At 38.1% G+C, this 21,151-nt stretch overlaps 1 protein-coding gene across 1 annotated transcript in view; it reads right to left on the reverse strand.

Annotated features, from left to right (window-relative positions):
* Nucleotides 1-5,412: 5,412 nt before the first annotated feature.
* The window catches only part of brinp1 (bone morphogenetic protein/retinoic acid inducible neural-specific 1), a 121,009-nt gene continuing 105,270 nt past the window's right edge, over nucleotides 5,413-21,151 (reverse strand). Inside the window, exons 6-8 of the mRNA XM_004537989.5 lie at nucleotides 20,331-20,567; nucleotides 16,271-16,493; nucleotides 5,413-8,107 (exon numbers count right to left, since the gene is read on the reverse strand). Of these exons, the coding sequence (XP_004538046.1) occupies nucleotides 6,967-8,107; nucleotides 16,271-16,493; nucleotides 20,331-20,567 (1,601 nt within the window). The 3' untranslated portion in view covers nucleotides 5,413-6,966. The remainder of the gene's footprint in view (nucleotides 8,108-16,270; nucleotides 16,494-20,330; nucleotides 20,568-21,151) is intronic.

Raw genomic sequence — 21,151 nt, forward strand, 5'->3', positions numbered from 1 at the left:
TGCAGCTACGGTCTTCCTCATGGATTGATGTGACCATCAATGACTCAGATTATGTGTTTAGTGAAGGACCAGTCCATGGATGTGTGGTGATGGATTGTAAAATGCTTGTACAGAAAAGAAAGAGTCAGCAATAGTTCATCCTCTAGGATTTGGCAGAGGATGGAGATCCAATGGTTTTCTCTGTCAAACAAAGGCATCCAGAACAGCCAGGAGGAGAGTTGAGCATTGGTACCAGCAGACTCTGCATGGCCTATGAGGCAAAATCTCTCTTTGTTTACAGAGTAGTCAACAACCAGAAATAGAACCACACAGTGGTTAACCACTAACAAAGAGAGTGTGTTTAAAAGTTAACTAACTGAAATGTTAGTTTTAGTATTAGTTTAAAAACTATTTTATTTCAAACTTCAAAACAATGAAAGGTAAGTAGAATTAATTGGACAGCGGCCCAGTAGCATGACATGACTGCCCACATGTGGCATGATTAAGGGATCCAAATAAAATGTTGCTAAAACACTGGTTGCAGTCTCCTCAATGGATATTTCAGGTTTCAAACCAAACTAACGGGTGTCTTCACTGCATTTTTTTTTGCCCACACTTCCCTCTGGTCTGCATTCGCAAGGAATACTGATGCAAAGGAGGTGCCAGTGAGGAAGTGCTCCAGGTGTAGTGATGGTGGATAGAGAGGCCAAATGTTTACTTCACACCAAATAGCAAAACTACCTATTGAGGTGATATCCTGGCCTGCACAGATACATATATAAACATTTCCTGTAGGTGCCCTAGAGGCAGCCAGATCCTCTGACAGAATGAGGGGCATCAGTGCATCATGGTCCATTTCCTGGTACCATTATTACCAGTACTGGGTAGCACTTCTCGCGTATTCAAAAGAGGTGTGAATGGTTGGTCTCAGTAGACACAAGATACTTTTACATTATTATACATTAAATCTGTACACCAATATGTGATATGGGAAATACAACCTGCATTTCTGTGTCACTTTTGAAGTGGGTGATTTGATTAGTTATTACTGAAGCATATCACAGCTCCATTTACATGCAATGCATTCCTTCAGTTAATACTGTTGTTAGTTTTGGAATTATTCTCAAATGGTACATGGCAATCTTACGTGCATGCAAATACTAATATTCAAGAGAAAGGTTTAAAAATTGGAGTTTATCATTTTGACTGCCGTTAACCCTGTTTTAGGAAAATGAGACTGAGCAGAAGAAGGCAGAACAGAAATACTCATCAAAAGAAACATTCAGGTACTGGAGTTGGCCATTGTGGGTGTTGAGGAGATGGGGGACCAGCACCCTTCTCCTGAATCAATTTCTCTTAGGCAACAGGAGCTAGTGCGCTTGGCACCCTCTCTGCAGTTGTCTTTAATTTTCTTCTTAGAAAAGCCTTGCCCAGCATCTCAAGAAAAAGGGTTTCCTCTTTTGCTTTTTCTGAAATACAGGATCCCAAAGAGATGTCTGTAGTTGCAAACCCAACACTTCTTAGGACTGAGTGTGGCTTAAATAAGATACAAGGGCTCCCTGGAGAAAGGACAATAATTACTGACTTCAATCAATTAAGGGTCTGTGACCTTTTAATAATTTGGCAGAAAGCATCGGCTGTCTGAGGTGGCCCAATTCCTCAGCAGTGTCAATATGACACTCAGTGTGGGATCTCACCAACAATGGCATAAAGGTCATACACCCTGCTGTGCTCCAACAACTGAGCATCGTATAGATGAGACATCAGGCACATATCAGGCCACTTATTTTTCCTGGTCCAACATACAAATACAAGCACATGAAAATGAAAATTATGTGCAACCTGGAGTTGGAAAATTAAGCAACCAAAATAACTTCAGTAACTACATCCATAACATTAAGGCTGCCTCTCCACAGTATTCAAATATTACAGTTAGAATCACAGTGTAGTCTTTTGTGACTTATTTAGACTGCTTTCTTAGAACTTATATATTCCTCGTTCAATGAGGTATAACCCAGAGAGACAGGAGGAAAGTGACTTAACCAAAATTACCTGGATATGTTTTTTTTATGTTGACTTATTTATTTATGTATTTTTAATAAAGTAGCCTGGAATTTTCTGCGTGGCTTGAGTGCAAAGCTCTTTGGTGTGTGTCCTGTAACTGTTAGAACAGCTGCCTCACTTACATTGTATTTGAATCAAATTATCTTAAAAGCTTTCCTTCAGTTTCATTTTGTAAAACCTATCCTTTTAGTTCAAATCACTGACTAAGATGGCAGAACAATTTCTATAAAGGAACAACCTGTGGTGAATTAAACAAAATATATTGTTTTGTTTAAAAACATGTCGTCCTTCCATACCTACTGAAATCTTGCAACGCAGAAATTAAAAAAACAAAACAAAAAAAAAGACGATTATGTGGATAGCAACTTTTAGAGTGCTTGTGTTAATTCGTTTTAAGATAATGACGATAGCTATAGGAAATTTTAAATAAAAATAGCTAGTCACACATTTTTTTGTGATTTCACATCCGTTTTTATCTTTGCAGAATTTCTAACTCTCAGCAGGAAAGTTTTTCCTGACTGTAACTCTGTCCATCAAAAATTATTTTATTCCGTTGGGTCTTCCATTCCAGAGTGAGATAAGTGATTAGGTGGGTAATTAAAAATGTCCAACTTTGAGGCAGCTACTCATTCATTGTCTGAGAGTGTGCAAAACTAGCTGTTGGTGGTGAAGATAAGACAGAGATTACAAAGCTGGAAAGCAAATGAGGCCTTTTAGGCAGTTTTCTTTTCTATGTCTTTTCCTCTTGTGTGTGTAGGAAATGATATAGCTATAGAGGAGTTTTAAATATCTCAAAAAGCTGCATTCAAATATCATGTTCCATTTCATCTCTGATTTCGCTTTTACCTTTCACATCTGCCTTTCTTTCAAGATTATCACAGAATTTTTATTGTACTACAAAATTCTTAAAGTACTTTTAAAAGATCAAAGAAAACTAAATGAATATATACAAAATACAATGCTATTCCCTTAAAAGTTTTTTTTCTTTTGAAATAAAAAGTGAGACTGCATCTTCTATGCTTTTGTGTGGTCTCACAGAGGCCTTTAACAAATCAAACCCAAAACATTTTCTACCAACTTTGTGTTACAAACACTTTTAGCCACAGAATGCTTTTACAAAAACGTACAATTATTAAGTGGTTCAGCAGATGAACACACCAGTTTGATTTGTATGATAAGAGAAAAAAAACACTGAGGTCAAGCAACAAGCAAACAAAAAAAATAAAAATGTAGCCAAACAAATAACTTATTATCCAGCCATTCATTTACCATTGCAACTATGGCAAAACTAGGTTACTTTAAAGATGTGCAAAAAACTTCATATAGGGAATTTGTACAAACAAGCATTGCTCTTCTTATTAAATATAGCATTTTAATGAGAAATAGATTATTATATGAAACATTCATTTAAAATAAGCTGATAATGATCCCAAAAGAATAGCAAAATAAGTACATAGGCAAGGTATTAGGTGTAAAAATCATTATCAGACATATCCATGGATACATATACAATAAGCAACACTGTGGTAGCATAATGCCATACAAGAAAATGTGCTTGTTTTATGGATCTTGCAAGTGGTTCAAAACTAAATTTTAATATACACTTTGACAATATAAAAACAGTCATAAATGGTCATGATTCTAATTAGATACATAAGACATGAGTGCCCTGTACTTTGTGCTAATGTACTCAAATGGAGGGCCTTTTTGAAGTAGTCTTTGTATTCCCTTTCAATACTGTTATATTTTATAATATTGTTACTGTAGCAGAGCAATGTTACTGTAACAGTGTTCATATTTACAGATATATTGTACAGCAGGAGACAATAAATATCCACCATTACTTTGAGTCATCTGTTGTCTCTGTCTGGTGGTCAGCTTCCCCACATGCGCACACCTGACGGCGTAGCTGCCAGGAGGACAATAAAAGAGTATATTTCAACATGTATGGTCTTAAATTCTGAAAGTAATTCAGTGTCATTCTTCTGTTTAATATCTCAAAGTTTTACTCCAGGTCTAAACATGTTAAAGGGATCAATAACAGGCACTTAATAATAATAATAATAATAATAATAATAATAATAATAATAATAATAATAATGATGAAATGGAGACAATTCATTTGGATAGTCCAATAATGATGCTAAACAATCAAGAAATGTGTATATATAGGGCCATTTTAGGGCATCACCTTGTCAGCCTCAGCTCTGTTTGATATTTGCCTAAAGTTTTCCACATGCATGAAAATATGCCAATGATGATATTCTCCTGACATCACTGACAATCATAAATGGATGCCTAGTCCATTGTTGCTATGTATGGGCATCTGGAATTATATGACTTAACTTCTTTTATACAGAAACTGAAAAAGTTAGATAAACCTTGGAGAACAGTAGACTGAATTATGGGATTCTGGTAAATTCTGATCATATGTGATTCTACTTGAGTTTGCTCTGAACACACCATTACCATGTGAACATGAACTAACTGTCCTAGTGCTACAACACGCAAATTGTTTTTATGACACAGCCTCGATTAATTCACCAAAACAGAGCAAAGGCTGACAAGCTGTGCTGTTGTTATCCAAACTTATACAAATCAACCTATTCCGCTATTAACAATTATATCTCCTGAATGTCATTTTAGTTTGTAATAATGCTTTATAGTCAGTTGTGATTTAAAAAAACAAAAAAAAGCACCTCCCAGGCAATAAACATGCTTCACAAGACTGGCAACATAATAAGAAAACATACGAGTAATCTTTGTAAAACAAAGTTAGATGAGATACTGATGCTATTCAAGTTGGAATTCTGACGCAGTGAAATCTGAAGCTGAGTAAGTGTAATGACATGTTAGTCCAGGGCTTGGTTTAGGAATTACACCTTCATTGTCATTGTCACCCAGATGAAAATCATAACTCATTACCACTGTCTACACTTACGACTGACCCCATAGACTAGTGTCATTACAATGTAAGAACCAAGTTAGGTTAAAGGAACATATAATTGAACTAAAGTACTAATACTGTTAAACTATCTACATCAAGAGACTAGCACATAAAAAAAATAATATTAATGTTGGCGGAACACTTGGAAAAATATGGATTTTTGACAGCTTTCTGTTTTTGTTTTGTTTTACAGAGTTTGGCTTAGATGACAGCAACTACTCAATGTCGTCCCCCCCCCCTTTTTTTTTTTTTTTTTTTTTAAAGTTTGAACTCCCGAAAATGGCCAGACCAACTTGGTTGTACAACATCTTTGTTAACAAACATCCAAGCAAAGGACTAGACCTACAAAAAGTTAACAGTAGTAGAAATATTTCATCATTGGATTACCCAAATAAAGTTTGACCATTAATACATAGGTAGTGTTTTATATTTCATTTGGATGATGAGAGTTGTTGATGCTTCCAGGAACATGCAAAAAATGTTATTGATTTCATATCGCAAAAGGAAAACAGACATTTATACACATGGCCATCAAAAGCGTACAGATTAAACACTGCCAAAAGGGTATTTTATACTTTAGTATTCAACCATTTCTTCATATTTTTCTTTTCTTTTTTTTTTCCCCTGTGTAACAACATGAAAAATCAATGGCTTTACAAGACATTCCTATTCAATATAATATACACTCTCCTCTGTCAACTTCCCTTTTGCTGTGCTCTTATCTGAAATCAGCTGAGGGACTAAAACAAAAACATATAACTTGAACATTTTTTCCATGTGTTATGAAGTGAATAAAGGTTATGAACTTACTTTACTTTATGTCTACCTCAGGGAAGTGTATGGCTTTAAATTGTCTTGCAAACGTGCCTGAATGATGAATGCTTACATTTTGCTCTTGGTGCTAAAAAGCTCCACAAATCAGCAGTCACAACATGTACATTTTGCAAAGCTGTACAAAATAGCATTGATTGTTAAATCTTCAGACCACAATATTGCACTCACGCACCAGGAGGTACTGCCTTGTGGAAAACACAGCTTGAATTTCAAACACGGGAAGAAGCGCTCCAAATGCAAGAATTAGCAAAGACTGGAGTCAATCTCAAATGACACATTCAATTAACAAACAGCAATAAGCATCAAGCCAAATAATAATAATAATAATAATAATAATAATAATAATAATAATAATAATAATAATAATAATAATAATAAAAAGGATATACACAAGCGCACGCTCTCGCATACACACACATTCAACCACATATGTATATATAAACAGCTGGCTTTTGTTTTGACATGACTATCCATTACTGCCCTGCTGTGTGCCTTATGTGTCAGAACAATGACAGAGTGCCTCATAACTCACAAAGAGCAATGCAGATTCACCGTGGGTCTGAAATGTAATAAAGTCTATCAGTAATGTGTTGACTACTTACTCACTAGGGATACTTAATCCTTACAATGTATAAACATTTTGAATATTAAACTGTCGATTAGCTCATTAGCTAGAATGAAGTGATATCTGGTCTGCCCTTGTGTTATTATTATTTCTTTTAAAAATGTTTTTTTTCCTTTTTTTTCAATAAAGAATGGCAGTTTCAGATATAACCTTTGATCCCTCAGAGTAAAATCAAGGCCTCTTTTTTACCAGTACATAAATTTCATGTTTTTTGTTTTGTTTTGTTGTTTTTTTCTGTCTCTTTCTCATTTTAAGTTCTTTTAGGGATTTACAGACATGCTGGGACAAATATGATACAGTCCATATAGTTGTTTCAGTATTCTTCTTTATACGCCAGAAAAGCTTTGCATCACTGCCTTTTCCTTTTTCTCTTTAAGAATTATGCTTACAAAGTTAATATTACATCAAAAGGCAGAAAAGGTCAAAAAATGAAAAAGAGAAAAAAAGTAAGAGTAATATACCCCCATAGTTCATTTGTCGGGTGTTTCTGTTAAACTTGCTGTCCTTATGTGAATGTTCAACAGAGTTTAGCAGTCAGGTGATCAGACTGTTTTAATATCTCTGTGCTGTACATGTCCAATGCATGATTCACTCGAATCATCTCGCTGTTGTTGAGCTTGAGCCTATGCTTTAGCATACAAGAGAAGAGGTCCAGCTGGGGTTTGCCAGGTGCAGAGGGAGGCGCTAGACGGTTTATCCGATCCCTAATGTCCAATAAGAGGAGCATAACAGATGAGGAGGAGTAAAACTGTGTACCTTGTGTGTATGACTGGTTAACCTGCTGCACAGCACTACGAAGCAAGTCTGCATTAAAGCGCAGGCTGTAACCAAAAACTTGGATATCGGAGATTTTTATGTAGATCTGGCGCTTGTTCGGGTCTGCGAGGTCCACCGGGCCCTGTCCTGTATCATTGCGGAGGCCAGATGGGACCTTGGCACGACTACGCAAATAAATGTGCACCGTCTCAAAGAAGGTCTTCCACCGGTTACCCAATACAAGAGTCCAGTTGAAGCACTGGGAGTTCTGCAGCCGTACCTTTTCCCAGCGTGGGTAACCATGCTCACCAAAGGGCATGCTCCAGCCTTCAGAGTGGCTACCACTAAATGGGTTGACATAAACAAAGAACATGGGGTCAATGCTGCTGTTTCGCATCTGGCAGATCTTCATTGATAAACCAATTATCATGTGGAGGTAGTCCATCCTGTTTTTGTTACTTTTGAGAGTCAGGGACATGCGCTTACGCCAGCGTGGGTCAAAGAATGTCTCTAGTCGGATCTCATTACTAATGAAAGTAGTATGAATGTACAAACGTGAATCCATTTTCTGTAACAGGTATTTGAGTTCCAAGTCCTGAAAGTCCAGATCAGTTTCAAAGCTGATGAACTGCTCGCTACGTTCTGAGTCCACATTCTGAGGTTCACAGCGACCACGATACAACTTGTAGCCCTTGTTGCATGAGCCACATTGTGAGATGTTTGCCAGGCTGCACATGGCACAGCTGTTGTTTCCACCTATGACACATGGTATGGGTCGCTGGCACAGTGTGACACCTGTGTGGCACACACACGTCCGTTGGCTCTCCAGGAAGGTCCCCCAAAACCCATTCTCATTGCAGTACAGGAAAGACTGAACCCTGTTGAGCCACTGCATCACAGATCTAAAGAGGCAAAAGACAGAAAAAAAGCATAAGAGCATTAGCAGTGATCAGGAAATTTTAATCTCAATCTAGTGTGACAAGAACAGCGAAAAGAACGCACACCAGTAAATGCCTATAAAGTTAAAATGTATACATGTTAAATTCTCATAAGGAAAAGAAAGTATATTTTCTCTCCAACAAAAGGCCAGCATATTAAAGAGAACCCTGAGGAGTTGATGGAGTGAATGAGGCATGTGTGAGGCATAATTTCACCCTGGTAACTTGGGTTTGTCTTCCTCGGTAGGACTATTACTATTTTCACTTAATTTTGTATTACTGTTTGACTTCTACATTACATTTTCACTTGCTGTGATTAACTAAATGTACTTTTTTGGGTTGTGAAAAAGATCATTGCTAGAGTTAAAACAGATACATCCATAATATTAATTCCAATTGATCTGATATAAGACTAGAAAATGTGTTTGCTTTGCAGCATAATTTACAGTGCCTTGGGGTTGGATAGGGACATAATTTTTAGTAGATAGGGCCGGTTATTTCCCTTTGGTGGAAAGCATTGCTTGATATTCCTGTCTTGTCTTTGCCCCCATCAGACATCCTTCCTTGTCATCCTGACAGTACTGGAACTTCTTTTCTGACTGTAGAAGATGAAATCTGAATTTTGATTTCAGAAAGTATTGCTGGTCAAGGTTAGTTTGACAAGTAAATTATTTTAAGTACTGACAATGATATATGACATTGCCACAAGTGATACCATAACAAGAAAAGATCAACCAAAGAGAACAATGGAAGCACATACTTTGATTTCTCTATGATGAGCTCCAAACTGAGATATGGATTGATTGATAGACAGACAGACAGACAGACTTTATGGCAATCCCTCATCAACATACAATGACACATAACATTTCTTTCCTGAAGAATGCTGTAGAGGCATGAACACAAAAGTAGGTGAATGGGTTAGACAAAGGTGAAAAGGAATAACAATATCCGGTCAAAATGGCAGAGTAAAATAAAGAATACCAGATATAACAAAGAATACTTCTGACTAGAGTCAGAAAACAAACCCAACAAAGACCATGCAGGTGGAAAACCCAGGATCTTCTTCAAAGCAGTGAATAAGCTTACTTGTCGTTGCAATTCATACAGCATACTACTTCCTTGATGATGTTTGGCTGAATTTTTTAAGCTCTCTTACTCACAAAATATTCTGCATGGTGCAAAAGGTTAGCTGAATCTGTGTTATTTTGATACGAATGCCTTTGTTTTCCTAAAATACTATACCTGTGTCAAAAATCTGTATAAACTCTACATTTGTATATCGGAAAAAGTCCTTAGTAACTCTTCATTTCTTCACATTTTGCTTCCAAGAAAGCAGTCTTGAGCAACAGTTCTCCAGGCTTCCTGAAGGTCTTTCAAAGGTTTATCTGTAGACATTGCCTACTTTTTCGATCAATTTAGTACTTGGACCTTTATTTTATGTACCAATTTCAGAGAAATATTTCACTTTGTAACTGTCTACAGGAGATGAACAGCAGCTATAAGCCATGTCCCTAAGAAATAGGAAAAAATCCAGCAAAGACACAGGACCTGAGAGATGCATCTGGCCCTTCAGCTGATCCAGCTACTGGTCGCTGAAGCCTCATCAGAAATGGCCTCAGTGGAAGGGTGGCTGTCAAGAAGCCATTCTTCAGGAGGGAAACAGGGAGAAAAGGCTGAGGCATGCCAAATTACACAAGATTGGTGGCAACAGGTCTGATAGAGTAATAAATCAAAATTTAAAATTTTGATTCAAAGTGGAAATATGTAGAATGGTGGGTGTCTACAGCCATATGTAAAACACAGTGAAGGCTATGTCATGGTTTGCACCTCCAGGCAGCTGTTGTGATCTGGTGCTATATAAATAAAATTCAATTGAATCAAACTGAATGGCTTGGGGCTGCATTTCAGTCAGTGGTGTTGGGAATCTTGTCAAAAATTCCCCAACACCACAGAACACAAAAAAGCACCATCAGATTTTAATTCACCATTTAATACCATCTGAAAACATCTGACTGGCAACAGCTTCATTTTTCAGCGTGACATTGATCCCAAACATACTGCTCATGCAGTAAAAGCATACCTGGATAGATAAACACACAATAGAACAGTCAAGGATTGGCCTCTCCAGAGCCGGACCTCAGAATTAGCAGTGTGGGAACAGCTTGACAGAAAATGGAACAAAAGGTAGCTGACATTTAAAGAAGAGCCTTGGAATTTCCTTCAGGAAGCCTGGAGGACTATTTTTCAAAACTGCTTAAACATTAGAAAACTTGCCTAGTTCAGCTTGTGTTAAAAAAAACTGTACAACAATACAAACTCTATTTTGCCTTGTTTACGGTATTTTTCATGTATACATATTTCAATAAATTGTTCCAGGTGTTTCTTGTTTTCCAACCAAAATATAAACAAATGAGCGTTGGGTCAAAACTTTAGTACAGTATTGTATACTGTATAAACTCGTCATGTCAAATAAAAATCCTATCAGATATTCAGAATACCTGTAAGTATATGTTATTAGGAAAACAGATGTGTTCATTTTCCTGTCTTTGTATGTATAAATGTGTTTATTGTTTGGGTTTATGTAGCAAGCACTAGTAAAGGGACAACGCAGATTAAAATGTATTAAATTGTTTGGTAAGTTAATATTAACAAGTTTTTATTATCGTTACTTGGACTCAGAAACAAGTATACCTTCATCCTTTCAGACTGATTATCACCAGCTATAGATAAATATTCCCCTCTCCTTTAAGTTATATATGTATGTGTTATGTTTGCATTTCTGCACTATGAATGTTTGCATGATCCCAAATTAGATTACAGATTTTACTTCACCTTTTCACATCTAATCTCCTTTTCTCTCACTCCACCATATTGCAAAAAACACGCAGCCACAGCCTTCTCATAAATTACCGATCTAATATCATCTTTGTATTACATATTGGTATTTGCAGCTAAGATCCTGATATTAGATTTGTCTTATTAGCGTTAACAAATCTAATGGAATGATTTCCCTTTCTCCCTTTCTAATCTTTGTTTCACTGAGATACTTGTAATTTAATAGCATTAACTCTGCTGTCACATTGCTGTATTTCTTCTTCCCAACAACAGGTAGCACCTCATAATGCTCAATATTAAAAAGTAGTTTATGAAACTTTTGTCAGTAGCGTGTCATTTATTTTAATTGTTAACAGACAATAAAATGAGAATGAATGTTTAGTCATTTGTGATGTTCGAATTTATGCTTATTTGTTATATTTTATGATACAAATTTACATTATTAATTATATATTATCAGTTATAATCAGTGTTGGGCAAGTTACTTTGAAAAAGTAATTAATAGTAGGAGGAGTTGGCCGTCCGACTGCGGTCTGGGGTGTGGGGCCTCCCTGCTGCTGCGGAGTCGGGGTGGTCTGCCTCTCCCCACCGCAGGGAAAAGGGTAACACCACCTGGGTCTGGGTGCAATTCCCCCCTCCAGGGGCAAGGGTACCTAGACCCGGTTTGTAGAGTACGCTTGGGGAGTGTGATTGTGTGTACAGCGTCTCTTTATGTCTGTCTCCACGTTGGTTAAGTGTGGAGTGAGTGCATATGAGAGCATGAGGGTGGGAATGGATGTTTGTGTCTGTGTGTGCCTGTATGTCTGTGTCTATATGTCAGGTTGGGTATCAGACGCCACCTCTCTGGGGACACCTCAGGCCCTCCAAGGTTTGGAGGCCTATCTCCACCCACCACCACTTCCCCTGCCGGTGGCGGACTCCCTCAGGTGTCGGTGTGTTGGTGGTTCTTTGTGTCTGGGGGTGGGCGTCCGGGTGCACACCGGCTCACTCCTTGGCGGCCGCTTGTCGGGGCCTGGGGCCTGGGGCTCGCTCGGGCCCCTTTGGAGGTGGGGTGCCCCCGGCCTCTCGGCCTAGGGCTCGGTCACTCAGGCGCAGCTGGGGGCCGGCGGAGCTCACGGGCGCGTCACTGCAACTCCCCCTGACTTCTGCTCCGCGGCTGCTGGGCGAGCCCTCATCTGGGACTCTCCTCAGCTCTTACTGGGACAGTGGCGCGGCTGCCCCTCTGTTGGTCTTCCATGGTCTCTTGTGTTCTGGGGGCCTCTGGATGTCTGGAGTTTTGATCTCCTCCATACCCGCTTCACACCCTGGAGGACGGGGCTGTGGCCCCCCCACACTCCCTAGCAGATCATTACATGGAGAAACCTTTGGAATGCAAGCATGCTGATCCACACAGGTATGCACACATGGGTATTCACAGACGCGGACTAAAGCTTTCTTGGCTGCTGCCTCAAAGCACACTGTGCGCTGTCTATCTTGCGTGCTGCACAATATCGTTTATTACTTAGTAAATACTGATATCTATGACTAGCTAGTTTATTGTGATGGTGCTTTGTTTTCTCTATTATTATGTTGCTCTTTGTTGTTTGCTGTCTCCTCTGTTTGTTTTTGTTTGTTTGTTTTTTTTTTTTTTTCTCCATACAGGTGACCCAGGAGGTTTTTTTTTTCTCTCTCTTCCCCCCCCTTCTCACCGTCTCTTCTCCCCTTTGGTTTTCTTTCTTTCTCTCCCCCTCTCTCTCTCATTCATTCCCCCTGTCCTATTTATTAAAAAAAAAAAAAAAAAAAAAAAAAATGACAAAGGATGAACTGAAGCTCTGCCATCACGTAATGTCGCATACTGCTGTTTCTGATGTCATTTAGAGAAAAAAAAAAAAAAAAAAAAGTAATTAATTATAGTTACTAGTAACTTCTTCAAAAAAGTAACTGAGTTACAAGATTCTAAAAGTAATTAATTACTTGAAAAGTAACTATTGCGTTACTTTAAGAAAAATGTTTAACCCTCTGGGGTCCAGAGTATAATTGGCCATTTTTAGGTACTTTTGATTTGACCTCTACATTTCACCTTTAAAAACTATTTACTTTGCCTTGTTTGGTATCATTCTTTTCAGCACAACCTCACGTGTCTGAATTTACAGTTATGTTTTCATTTTGACATACTGTATTAACACAATTGATCTAAAATCAGGCAAAAAACATAAAATCCGAGTAGAAAGTTATATTTTTGCTGTAACAACCACAAACATGTTTAATGAATCATATTTTATAACTTTAAATGTAAATATAAATTGTCAATTTTAAAATCCTATGCACAGGTTTTGCAAACAAAGTTGTTTGCAGCCATTTACCTTACCCCTTTTTAATAACCATTCAAACTGTTTACAGAACAATCAGCTGTTCTGCATCAATAAGATGCCACACAAATTATTTGTGCCACTCCAAAAAATAATTTCTGTCCACTATAAAGGAGAACATCACAGCCTGATACCTGCAGGTCTGACAGCAGGTGTATCACTCCTCCTGTTTTTTACCTGGAGACAGCAGTCGCCTCATTGTTCTGACACACAACACAAAACTATCCACAACACTACACACTAACTACACAAGACAACACATTAACTACACACTCCAAACACGCTAAACTCACAAATCTCTCACATCTCCAAATTCACTCTCTCTCTTTTTCTGCTGTCTCTCTCTCTCTCTCTCTCTCTCTCTCTCTCGCCGTCACTCCTGAAACTTCCCCCTCTCCTTAAACAATGTCATGTTGTCATATAATTTTTTGATTGGTCGACATGGTGCATTTTTCCACCAACAGGAACGGGCTGTTTTTTGGTTCATTTGTTTTTTTAATTTTTTGCTCATAAGCAGAGAGTGTCTGCTAGTGCTGTCCATAGACAGTAAAAGTGACGAAACGATTGAGGAAAAAACGCCGCGTATATATTGTTTATCATGACTCTGGTTTTACGTGGCCTCTCAGCACAATTTAAAAACTGGTATATATCACCTTGTTGCTTTGTCATCTTGAAGTGGTCATGTGATTGGCTTACCACGACTACTTTATTCTTCCTCAGTCAAACAGCAGCACTCATGCGATTGTTTTGCCCCCTAGCTCGAGGTGTTGTGCCAAAAAGTAATTGTCTGCCAGAAAGTGATAACTGCCCACGGGAGCGCGCGCAGCTGCTTAAGGCTGTAGCGTCCAGATTACTTACAGCTACTTCTGTGCAACTGATATAAGATGCGGTAAGCTGAAGACAGCTTCAACCGTCTGCTTGTTGAAAAATAGTAACGGACCGCGTTTTCTTGTTAGTAACTGTAACCGTGTTGTAATGATAGAAATAGTAATTAGTTAGATTACTCGTTACTGAAAAAAAGTAACGCCATTAGTAACACCGTTATTTGTAACGCCATTATTCCCATCACTGGTTACAGTGTATCAGGTATTGCTTCATAATCCTGAGAAGCGACAGTAACAATTACCTGAAGTATATTTTTTGTCAATTTTATGCATTTCACTGTTATTAAGGCTTCATAATGAAGATTTACATGGCATGACAAAGAACAAAAGTGAAGTCTGAATGCACTAGATAATCTTAAGCCATGCAGGGTTAAAAACCATTTACCATGATCTTTTCCTTAACCTAACCAAACAACTAAACTAAAGAAAAGCAAAAGTGAATCCTGTATATAAAAAAGAAATACAATAGTAGTGGAAAAAGCCGTTCCAGGTTTATTCAGGTTCACAGTCCAGCCACCCGCTCATATGCTTTTAAACAATTGTAAACTTTAACTTAATATCAGCTGAAATAATGTTTATAGGATTTGTTAACCTTTCGCAAACTATTAACGGTTAACCTTAATTTATCAGTTACATATTGATGATGGGTATTATCAAGGTTTACCTTCGTTACGCTGAATCATAGTTTGGTAAGGTTAAAAACATTCTGGGTTAAAAGCAAGCTTGTACAAATACAATTCTTTCTTCAGTAAAATATCTCGGAGGTTGATGAACACTACTCTCAAAGTAGAATAATGCAAAATAGCAAGTGGATCCTTCCCACTAGGGGTCTGATATACAGTATGAACTGGAGAGGGGACAAATGATCTCTCACAAGGGATGTGTGTTGCTGTCATTTCGAATCCCGATGCACCAGTTTTTCATCTCTGGAACCAAGCAATATAGTTTTTTTTCACATCTTCATCAACTCACAGCCTGACTGACATGAAGATGCGTTGGAACACATCTTAAACACACAGGCCTTCAACTTTGCCTCAGTCTCTTCACTGACTATCTGTTATAGTTTGACTGGAAAAAATGGAAGGACTGGAGTCCTTGTTGGTAATATCTTAACGGAAAGGAAAATCTTAATGTTGTACGTATATATGTACTGCAAATGCACACGGTTATAATAAAACCAAATAATTCCTTCATCTGATGCAAAGTTGTCTTACACAAGCAAGCAAATAAACATGCAGCTCTTATTTCCAGTGCCATCAGGCACTCTTGATGCATACTCCATGGACGGGGAAGCGCATACTGCAGCTCTTTGATAACACTTCAGAACAAACCTTTGCCAACTCTCACGGACAAATGTGGGTGTGCTCTTTTTCTGTCAGTGACAGTTGACAGCGGCTCATTTTCAGACCACTTAAATGAATATTTTACGGATTCTGTTTCCATTTATGTGGTGACATCCCCTACACATAACAGTTTTGGGGGTGTTTCATGTGGAAGCCAGGAACTTTGCATATTTTGCATAGTGTTTTCTGATATTTGCTAGAGTGGATGGTTGAAAATTCCTGGCATTTCATGCAGCGCTGACACAATGGCACATCCGCAGCAAGGCTCTTAAGCTGCAACTGCAGTAGGTGGTGACAGATGTGTGCAATGACCTATCAAGAAAACTCCCACAGCTATTTTTTCCCCCCCTTTTAGATTGCAAAGTGAAATACAAGAGTGAGGTAGAGTGTTTTCGGCATGTGCAAGCCTCAGCACTAAGTTGACTTGATGGACAGAAACAACAGAACCATAAGTTAAAATGTATAATGGATGTCATCCTCACTGTGCACGCTTCAAGGAGCACCAAATAAAACAGAACCCATACATCAATCCAAAAGGGAAATTTCCCTGAAAGATGTCACTCCTCTGCAAGATACATTTTAATATCTTCTTTTACTTTTAAAAAAGCAGATATCCCAAAAATGTTAAGACCAGAAACAGCACCTTAGGCTTGTCCGAGTAAATTCATAGCTAATTTTGAACAGAACATTGAATTAAGTTTTTTTTTTACCCACCTCTCCCTAGGCATCTGGTGGTTGGGATTGTGGTGACAGCGGATGCTGAGGCTGAAGAGCTTGCGGGCGGTGCGCTGGATCTTCAGTCGCTGCACCTCCAGGGAGCTCTGAAGAAGCCTGTAGCGGGCCTGCAAATCCCAGTCGCTGCCCCAGAGAAGATGCACACTGCTGATGGGGAGGAAATGAGTGGAGGGCAGCCTCTTCAGAAATGACTTGAACTCATCTAGGTGACAGAGAGGGAACCGTTAAAAGAACAAAAGTAAACAAAAAAACAGCTGGAGACAACTGTTGTTGTAATATTTGCAACAAAGTACGTTTTATAAGTTATAGTTTCCAAGTTTATATCTTCAAACGTGAGGTTTGACATGGTTTTTTTCATGTCTGTACTGTGCTTTTTGTACTTCGACTGCTGTGAGTATCTGAAGAGAAATGAGACTCTCAGCGCAGTAAACACCCTCTCACTCTGTGCTCCCCGACACCTTTTCAAGATTGCTGCCTCAACAAATTTGTTCCAACCAGTGGTGATGATTGTCCTTGTGTCCCTCTTTCTGCCTCTAAAAATTCTTGTTTGTCTCCTCCATAGACAACTGCTGTTTTCAACGATAGCTTCAATTTTTGGCAACAATGAGCATGAAGATGCTTGAAAAATACAAATGGACAAAAATACACATGGACAAAGAGGCTTTTATTTGGCGTGCTAATCAACTGAGTCAGTTAATTCAGATTAACTCATTGTTCATCCATCCTTAATACTAAGCTCATTAATTAAACGTTTTAATTCCTACAGTTTAAACTGAATACAGTTCAAAAGTAGACGAACAACAAGAGCAATAATTTTGCATTTATAGTGTTTGTTATAAATGCAAAAAGTTTGTTAAAGCTATAAACTTGATGCAATAGTCTACCATGAAAAGTATGACATAAATATTATTGGACACAGTTAAAAACTGCTCCACTCTGTTCGTGAACAACAAATCCCATATTCAAGAGATGCAGTTGTACAGCCGAACCCTCCTGCAGTCCTCCTCAAGACAGTTTAACAGAATTAACCACAGTTGAGAACCCCTTTTCAACCATTGCCGTGAAATGTCAGAATTTCCTCCACCCTCCGCACAGGCATATCAGAGCTCCTTTCCTCTTCTTCTTCAAAGAAGCCAGATTTCTTCTCCTCCCCTGTTTTGAACTTGCCATATCCCTCCACCCAGCTTTCAGAAATGTCAGGTACCTCCCTTTTCCTAGAAAAGCCGGGTGTCTCCAGCACTCAGTATTCAGATATATCTGATTCTCCCACCAAAAAACATCGCTTTTATTGAGTCACTCCCAATGCCAGTTTAATAGTTGCCAAGTCCTTTTATACAGGCTTCAAAGCCGTCAAGGACTCCTTCCTTGAAAGTGCTTCCACATAGTCCTTATCTTAAGCCATCCAGCACACCTTATCTAGAGATTAAAGCTCTCACAATGTAACCATACTTCACCCATTGTGCCATTACATTTCACTTTGTTGTTTTGTATCACATGTATTTTTCACCAGATTGTACGGATATCCTATGCCATTTGTATAAAAAAGTGAAAATAAAAAATAAAAATCTGAGACAATCAAAGAAAATCAATTGATGTGGCATTAGATAAACTAAACTATGTAGCAGGAGCTTGTAGATTTTAAAAAATGACCTTAAATTATACTCAGATGTAGCACTTTATGGTACTGTAAAAAAGTATTTCCCCTCGTGTTGATTTTGTAGTTTTAATATATTTGTCACACTTAACTGTTTCAGATCACTGGGTAAGTTTAATTATTATACACAGATAACCCAACTAAATTAAAATGTTTTTAATTCATGATTTTCATTTATCAAAAGGACCTAACAAGCCCTACATAAAAAACAACAACAAAAAAAAATCAAATGTCCCCCTTTCTAGCCAGATTCAGACCTGATTACTACCAGCACGTTGAATCAAAGAGTCCAATATAACCTGTCAGACAAAGTGAAGTAGATTTAAATGTCTCAAGAAGCAACACATCATGCCACAATTTAAAGAAACAGCTGAGAAGCAAAGTCATCAATTTGAAAAGGGCTACAAGTCATTTCTAAGGTTTTTGGACTCAAGCAAACCATGATGACAGCCATTATCCACAAATGAAGAAAACAGTGGTGAAGCTTCCGTGGCTGGCCTACTGAAAATATTCCAAGACTACATTAACAACTCATCCAGGAGGTCTTAAAAGAAGCCAAAACAACAACTAAAGAACTGCAGGGCTCTCTTGCCTCAGTTAAGGTCAGTGTTCATGATTCAACAAGAAAGATAAGAAAGAGACTGTGGAAAAATGGCATCCATGGGAGAATTCCAAAGTGAAAACCAGAAGACAAAGGCTCATGTCACATTTGCCAAAAACTCATCTTTAGGATCCCCAAGGGTTTTCGGAAAACATACTTAATTTTGTAAAAATTCATTTTGCATTTACTTGGGTTATCTTTGTGTATGTGAACATTTGTTTTGGATCCCATAGGACAAAGTTTACTTCACACTAAAACTGCACTTTGCAATAACTTGCGTATTGGCTCATTGCCTTCGTTTTATCTTCAGCCACAATAATGTCTGCATAGCCTATTTCATAAGGAACAGGTGTAACTTCGGGAATCACTGTAGCTAAATAAGTAGATAAACCAGTTTGGTCAGTGCTCTCACTCAGTGCTGAGGCAGTATATACCCAGATAAACTACCTACATACTAACCACATACAGGCATTGTTTGATAGCCTGACTGTTGTTTTATATCTGAAAAAAAAAAAAAAAACTATTGTAAAATCCAAGCATGTATTGCATAATTATGTTTTTCTTGACTAAGTTTAATGAGAGAAATTCACTGAATACATTCAACTACAAATGCAGCTGAGTCTGAGCAATATCAACAAAGCAACAGTCACAGCTAAAATGAGCATAAGCAGAGCAGCTGCAGCTTTTCTCACAGCCAGTAATGTTATACTGCCACAGCTCTGTCTTTTGAAAGGAATGCTAAGCAATAAATGAATCGTGTAGTGTCACATCAGCTCTCTTTTCTATAGTACCTACAGAACATTTCCACAAACCAATGTTGGTGTACCATTTAGTTTAAGCAGCAGAATACTCCAGTGCTGCAAATATTAGCAGGCACTGAATGTGCCCTGTCATTACATTTACACATGCTGAATTATACAGATTGTCTATATCATATGTCAATCTGATGCTTTGAGGTTTTTGAACCTGTTCTCAAGCATTTATTTTTCAAATGTTTAGCAGAGGCCGCACAACTCTTTGTGCTTTGGTCTGAAAAGAAGTTATGTTCTTTTATTTGGCTTCTTCCAGTGTTCTTTCTTTTCAAGTACTTCTTTGAAGATGTACTGCACTCAGTGACCTTCATGACTAACATTAACTTACCCCTATGGTGCATAAATATATTTATCTGTTGCTGGCAGGTTGTATCAAGACACTTTTATTTCGTATTAATAATAGATATACATGGTGCCTTGCCATAAAACAATAAGGCACAATATGTGTTTTTTCTCTGCTGTGTCCAAACTTCTACTGCCGCCTTTGTGCCTGCATTTGCACTCACTTCTACAGACACCTTTACATTGTGTAATTAGCATCTGGTTACGTGATCATTTTGCTATTTACTGTCATTAAAAAAAAGAAGTCACAGTCCCATGTGAGTGTTTTTCTGATCTCCTCCTAAATGCATCGATTTAGTTGAGGATGAAGACTGATCATCAAGATTGCCAAGGCTACTGACCCTTTGCAGCAGCATAATATAAATGTATGCTAGTTTTAAAGGTGCTCGTTATTTTTCATTAATATGGGTTCGGGGGGGGGGGGTTGGAAAAAACACAGAGCTGCCTCAGCTCAAATTTTGATAAGCACTTCAGAATTAAAGGGGCGAAATGTATGACAGTTTGTCTCTCATAGAAAATTGTAAAACTGAACAAAACAAAAAAGAAGAAATTTTAAAAAGATTAATTTTTAAATGCATGGACATGAGATCTGATGATTCTTATCATATTTAGAAGGATATTCAAGCTTACCAGAGCTTTCAAAGTCTTTGTAGGAGGCTGCCCATGACTCATACATCCCCAGCAGGGTGTTCTCCATGATCTGGATGTCGGTTATAGGACAGTTGCATTGGGGATACTCCTCGGCACACTGACAGATGCATTGGTTGTTATGGCACACATATTCCCCCTCTCCATTGCACATAATGTAGCTCAGAGCTGACTGGACAAATTTCTCTTGCAGGTATTCTGGGAAAATAACCTGCAGGCCTGAAAAACAGATAAATGTGAAACAGGGGTTTTTTTAAAAACACAATGGGATAATAAATAAAATACAGAAGAAAATATAATAGAAGAAACCATCTTGAAAAAGACAATATCTAAAAATATGCTGAAAAATATGAGGTAAATGTTGTCTGTCATGCTGCTGTATCTTGAGATGTATACGGCATCTCTCCACAGACCAAGTTACCAGAAAAGAGGGAAAAAGCAATGAATTGACTGACTGCTCTACTAAGATTGCTTTGTGTCATAAGTACTCATTTATTTTTTCTAAAGGATGTGCTCCAGCAATCTTCTCTGTTCAGCTAGAACTGCTTGTTCTATGGTGGGTCGCTCACGATGACAATGTATAAATCCTTGATTTATGCCTGCTCTTGTGTGTCGTATTGGTTCGCATATAGCAGTGAAGCTATCTCCCACAGCATTCGTTTTCTAGCATGCATGCATGTACTTTACTGTGTCTTACCATTCATACTTGCTTGTGGTTTGCATACCCAAACTATGCAGCATTCTGCTAATTATAGAGAAATCTCAATAGCTGAATGTGTGTTCTTCAGCCCAATTTAGAGCTG

The sequence above is a fragment of the Maylandia zebra genome, linkage group LG7 (genome assembly GCF_041146795.1).
Source record: "Maylandia zebra isolate NMK-2024a linkage group LG7, Mzebra_GT3a, whole genome shotgun sequence".
NCBI lineage: Eukaryota > Metazoa > Chordata > Actinopteri > Cichliformes > Cichlidae > Maylandia > Maylandia zebra.